We start from the raw sequence: 6000 nt of genomic DNA, 5'->3' as shown, positions 1-6000 counted from the left end.
GCTGGCGAGAGGGTGTTTAGATTGGAGCCTGAGGCTGTCGTTGTGTGGGAGGAGGAGGTAGAAGAAGAAGAAGTATGGGGTGGGGATTTTGATGGGGAGGTGGGAGGGGGTGGGTAGATTTGCGTTGCCGAGGCAGAGATGTGCGCGGAGGAGCGGCCCATCTTTGTCGCTGGTGTAGAATATATTGTTAAGTGATGGAGGAAGCTGGAATGAATGGGTCACTGTCAGGGAGGACGTTGATGGACGAACAGAATCGAAACGGCGATCGGCAAGAAAAAAAAAACACAACAACACAACACGAAACCCAGCGCGCAGAGGGATCAGAATAGGGGAAGAAGAAATCGAAAACGAAAACGAAGCAGATGGCTAGAATATCATTACTATATCCCCATCATCACGCCCGCATATCCTTATCCGTACCCATACCCCATCCCCCCCCAGTCCATCTGGGATGTAGATGTGGGATGTGGATGTGGATATCGACCCCCAAGCGGCAAGAGGAAGCACGGAGAGCGCTGAACCGGGTCGCCCGCCGCACACGCTGACCAGTGACGATTCGTTCATTGGCTCATTGATTCATTCTATTTCGAAACTCCCCGCCCCCGGGCTCCGATGGGCAGCATGCATGCAAGCGCCCGGGCGAGGGATGGAGCAATCAGCAGGGCGCAATTGGAGGGGCAGGCGCTTGCGAGGTGCTGATAAGTACATGCTAGCCTGGCGGTTAGTGGTTTGGTTGCCGGGCATCAATACGTAGTACGAATGGGATGCCGTAGACAAGCTCTAAACTTTAACCCGCCTTGCAGCGCCAGTGGCAGGCGGCTACGTACTTTCGTAGTTGAATCGGTGCTGGTGCGTTGCCCCTTTCGGTTTAGTCCCAGCTTGTGCTATGCAGGCGGCAAAAGGACCTGATTGATGGATAGAATCCTCAATCATCTTATATATCTGCACCTGCACCTTCTTGGCCAGGCTTGTCCTACACCCAGGCTCATATTTCATCCAGCCTCACTGGCATAGGTTGGTACCCAGGCTGCGGTATGCTGTGCGCGGGGGCCGGAATTCTCGTATCTGCAAAGCCGATATTGACAGTGAGGCTCCATGTTGAGGACTGTGCAGGATGGACTGTCTTATTATCTTTCCTCCTTGAGATGCCCGTTCTAGGCTTTTGTTGTTGATATCTTCCCTCTTTTCTTTTTCAAACCTTTAGTACTCTTCAAGCCTTAAACGTATCTTTTATTTCAGTACCATTGTCACACCCTGCACTAGATGGCTTCTAAAGTTATTAGCGAACATAATGTTAAACCAGATGATGATATCGATGAAAATCGCAATATCTCTATTGAACAAAGAGACTTGCTCAATGAGGCTCCAAAAACACTGCAGCGTCCAGCCCATGACATCCTACTCAATATCTGCGTTGACATCTTCGGAATCTTGTCTTGGGCTGGCATGTCAGCCTACGCTGCCACACTGTGGTACTTTTAATGGCACCCTTGTAAAGGACCTTGGATTTTCAGCAGACTATCTACTGAACACGGCCAGGATCGTGAGCTGCAGCCTATGTATATCCAGTATGTTTCAACTAATATCAGATAGTTTTCGACCCTCTTTTCCATTATTTTTGCAGCAACCTTCGGCCGTTTGCTAAGATCCTTTGCTCTTTGGCAGCTTGAAAGAGGCAGCAAGGTCGGCTTGCTAGACCAGCTGATTGGAAGCACGTCGGTGTCGAGCACTCTCATGACTCAACTTTCGGCTGGACTCAAACGATCAATTGCTCTGAATACTATCGGTATCGCACTTGTTATGCTCTGGTTGCTTTCACCACTTAGCAGTCAAGCAGTATTACGCATCTTAACTATTGGCACTAATACAACCACGACGAGTCTTCCCTTGCATTACCTAAACGTGAGCAACTGGAGCGACTTAAGGGGGGGCACTTCAGATGGCCAGCTAGCCTTGATAGCCCCAAATACACTACTAAATGCAGCTCTCATCAGTCCCATCGGCCTCAAGGCTGCACCTCAGGATTTGTGGAATCATGTCAAGATTCCACAGCTTTCCCGTATGTCGTCGGGCCGAGCTGATCCCGATGGCTGGTATCAAGTCACCGCAAACAGCACAGATGATTTTTCCTCGCTTATCGGCATTCCCATCGTCTCTCTGCCAAAAATGGACCACCGGTCCATAAATCTTTCCTTGGAGTCATGGTACTGGGATCTGGAGTGCAGTCCTTGGCAGCCTAATCCTCGGCAGCTTGTCAATTCAACCATCGTTCCGACATTTGAATCCTTTCAGTGGGACAGCCTTGTGAACAATGGTCGATCAAAGAACTTTCTTTATCCACCTTTTATAGTTTACTATAACGACTCCCTCACCGCGGGAAATCGCGCCACAGATGCTTGCAATGCGGATAATTTTCTCTCCAGAACCAGCGTTATTGATTGCCCAGAGCTCGGTGTTCGGAGAATCGGTATCAAACTTCAGGGTGCATATCCGGAACTTCTCTCCGAATGCCAGATCAGAACTGTGTATGTGGAGACGGAGATTTTCTGTTCTGACGGGATATGTGTCCCAAATCGTATCAGAGAGTCTAAAGTCCATCATCTGCAGAGCAACTGGACCATGCTCGATATATGGACAGGAACAAGTGCTATCAGCTACACTGTCCCAAGCCTCTTCTTCAACAATTTCGCAAATTCTATCGCAGGGAGGCAAAATGGAGGAGGGGGCTCAAATGCAATGATTGGATACATTGACAACCCAAACACCCCCTTCAGTTCCAACAGCCCCGGGCATTTAGGTGAGGCACCAGACCTTCAAAAAATTGATGACAAACTAATCACTTCACGTTTCACACAAATTATGAATACGTACTGGCTCGTGTCCATCGGCAGTCAGCTAGTGATGGGCACGAATGGAGACTTCAATCTCAGTGCAACAAGTTCTCAACAATTTGACCCCAAATACAAGACCAGTTTGACCAGCACCGTACTCGCTACAATCAACACAACAGAAGACGTGTTGCAATGCTCCGTGGTTTGGCTAACAATATTCATGCTGGTCACGCTGATCGCATTTGCCGCTGCTGTCTGTGGACTGGCCATCATCATGATGTCTTCAGGTCCGAGGCTTGCGATGAATATATCAACCGTGATCCGGGACAACCGGTACTGTCCAAGCATCTCCAAGGGCTCGTACCTCGATGACAATGACAGGTCTCGGGATTTGCAGAACTTGACTGTACGGATTGGCGACGTTAAGCCAAGCGAGAGTGTCGGACACATTGCAATATCGACGACAGGTACTGGTGATTCTGTGATAATGGATCGGTTGAGGAAAAGAAGGTTCTATGACTGAATTACTGTTAAGTATTGGAAGGTGTCTATTCAAAATCTGCCAAGGCTGCTGAATCAACTGTGCGTTAGAGCACCTATTTCGTGGAACCAGACCAGCAAATAATCAAATTGTTTGGGCCCAAATATGTCTTTGAAAGGGTCATGCAGACTTGGGCTTAGCCTGTTCTCTCTTGACTATTTTTGTTTGCCTTTATATTCAAATTGATGGTCAGTTGGAGGATTAAGCTACTACAGTGCTCGAAAAGATTCGATGCTTTCTCGAGCTTTGCATTCTTCGCGTTTCTTGGTTCTCACCTTTGAGTCTTCCCCCTTTTACAACGCAATTCATTTCTACAGCAACTTGTATTGGACGCTCTGGTATCATTTGAATCCCGCGGAAGCTTTCAGTCCCTATGGATACCATAGATTGTGTTAACGCTAAGAATATCACATGCGGATTGCCGTTATCATTACCGTCTGAAGGCTCTAGTGGGGTGTCGGGGTACGTCTTGGAAACAGCTATATATCTTTCGGCTGTGTTGATTGTTTCTACTAGGCATTCGCTGCATGCGTTACCATGGCAGCTCTTGCACTGGCTATCAATTTCGCCATACTAATTTTTGACCATTTTCCTCAAGCCTCCATGTTTGAAAAATGGTAGAACTGAGAAAATCCTTCAATGTTACTGAAGATGATCAACTGACAATGTTGGGTTTAAAGGCAGGAAAGCATCCCACGCATCCGAGAAAAGCTATGCAAAGTCTCAGCAGTTCTGACTCTGGCTCAAGTGATTACCAGTCTGGCTCTCGCTATCCCCACATTAACGGTCATGAAATGCACGATTTCGGCGTACCACTACAACCTAGTATGCTACCTCTGTCTGATTGCAAGCTCATCCTACTTCACCACCGCTCTGATAACCTACGAGCACACTGATTCAAGACTCCGCGGTGGTGCCCAACTTGGTTTTACCCTAGGAACTCTGGTGCTCACGATCATTCTTCACTACAAAAAAGTCCTGCAGACCAATATATTCCCCATGTTCAGACCACATGAAATGCCGTCTGGGAACAGGATCAGTACCGGTCTTGTCCTGCCTGCAGCGTGCTTCCCACAATGCCCAGGCGCGGCCAGCTTGACGGGCGACCTTGCTAATTTCACGAGATCTGACCGATGGACGGAGCCAGATTCCACCATCACGAATTCAACCGAGCCTCGCTTAAACTATTTCGCCAAATCCGGCTCAAACGATGATCTGGGCAAGGCTTTTGACATAGGCTCATCTCTCTTGGTTTCCGTGGCCGGTTTGGTCCTCTTCATGTGTTTCATCGTGGAAACCAGTTTGCTGAAAAAGTGTTGCAATCGCAATGATTGGGAACAAGAAAACTATTCGAGATCAAGCAGCAGCATCTTCAAAAGCCGCGCCTTAGGCTGTGTTCGCGCCGTCTTTTGGCTCATGTCCATTGCCCAACTAATTATGGAGACCATACGCTTCAAGTAGCTCCAGACCTGGATGGTCCTATCGAATTGGTTTGGAGACGCTGGAGAGGTGGAACTGGAAACGTCATATGGCCAGTTCATGCCACTCCATCCAACCTGCCTCCCATTCGACCATGGGCGAGTACCTTGCGAGACCCAATTTCAGAGGCATTCTCTTACTTAGGGGCTTGTTTTCATTTGGAGCATCCGAGATGAGGTGCTGATACCTACTAGTGGGTGCTAGCTTGTCTTCAGTTGCGGGGCAGTATGGGATGCCGTAGACAAGCTTTTAACCTGCCCTCTGCAGCGCCAGTGGCAGGCGGCTACATAAAAGTTTAGTGGAGTGGCCCGGATGGCCAAGGATTGCGTTCTGGCAATGCATTTGCTGCTATTTCGGGCACCGAGGCAGGCCCGGGGGCTACTAATCTACTACTACTAATGCAGGGACGGCGCTTCGATGTCGATATATCTTACTACGTAGTTAGATACTCTGAATTCTGGTAGGAGACAGAAAGTATCCCGAGCATAGTGTCCAAGAACAGCTGGTTTTTATGAGACGTCGTCACCGTGCGGTGTAAAAAGCTTCTTTGTCAATATTTACAAAAAACCGCCTGATATTATATAACTGTATCATTTATTAGCTTAGTGGTCTTGTTCAGCTTTTCGATGCCCAAAGACTAGCACTGTACTAGGGATGCTTCGGCCGAGTGTCGTAGTAGAATGTAATGAGCACTACGGTACCGGCAACAGGTAATGTTGGCTGAAGGTTCGTACTCTTGCTCCAGAATGGACTCTCGATGAGCCAGCCAAAACTTCGAACGGTCAGCGGCACTGCTATGGCTGATAACTAGATGATCAATAGTGGTGGGGATATGCTCATCTGTACGTAGTATCGTCGAACACGAGATAGGCCTTTCATGTAAGTGGATGCTGTGATTGTGGCAGGCCTGGGAAGCCCGTACCCAGCGCCATGTCCCCGCTGTCATTAGTGATCTCCCTATCTGAGATCTCTGCATGGGTGAACCTACATTCTTAGAATATCGAATAACTAGGGTCAGCTATCCAGCGTCTTTTGACGACTGCTAGCCCAGATCCTGCTACGTACCTGTTCGAGCTGTCTTCGCATCCACTCCGCTGCCATTGCCAGCTTAGGCCTCCTCGATCTCTTTTGCCTCCGTCTCTAATCTTC

General features: G+C 48.5%; 2 protein-coding genes across 2 annotated transcripts; both read left to right on the top strand.

Moving 5' to 3' along the window:
* Window positions 1-1734: 1734 nt before the first annotated feature.
* On the top strand, window positions 1735-3354 carry EPUS_07736 (uncharacterized protein; the record flags this gene model as incomplete). Its single annotated transcript, XM_007802641.1, has 1 exon — window positions 1735-3354. One exon carries the CDS (start codon window positions 1735-1737, stop codon window positions 3352-3354), a length of 1620 nt encoding a protein of 539 aa, XP_007800832.1.
* Window positions 3355-3909: 555 nt separating this feature from the next.
* EPUS_07735 (uncharacterized protein) lies at window positions 3910-4833 on the top strand (the record flags this gene model as incomplete). The annotated part of the gene is made up of 2 exons (XM_007802640.1): window positions 3910-3989; window positions 4053-4833. 2 exons carry the CDS (start codon window positions 3910-3912, stop codon window positions 4831-4833), a joined length of 861 nt encoding a protein of 286 aa, XP_007800831.1.
* Window positions 4834-6000: the final 1167 nt, after the last annotated feature.

The sequence above is a fragment of the Endocarpon pusillum genome (genome assembly GCF_000464535.1).
Source record: "Endocarpon pusillum Z07020 unplaced genomic scaffold scaffold1751, whole genome shotgun sequence".
NCBI lineage: Eukaryota > Fungi > Ascomycota > Eurotiomycetes > Verrucariales > Verrucariaceae > Endocarpon > Endocarpon pusillum.
The sequence above is the reverse complement of the archived record's forward strand: the minus strand, read 5'-3'. Positions and strand labels throughout refer to the sequence as shown.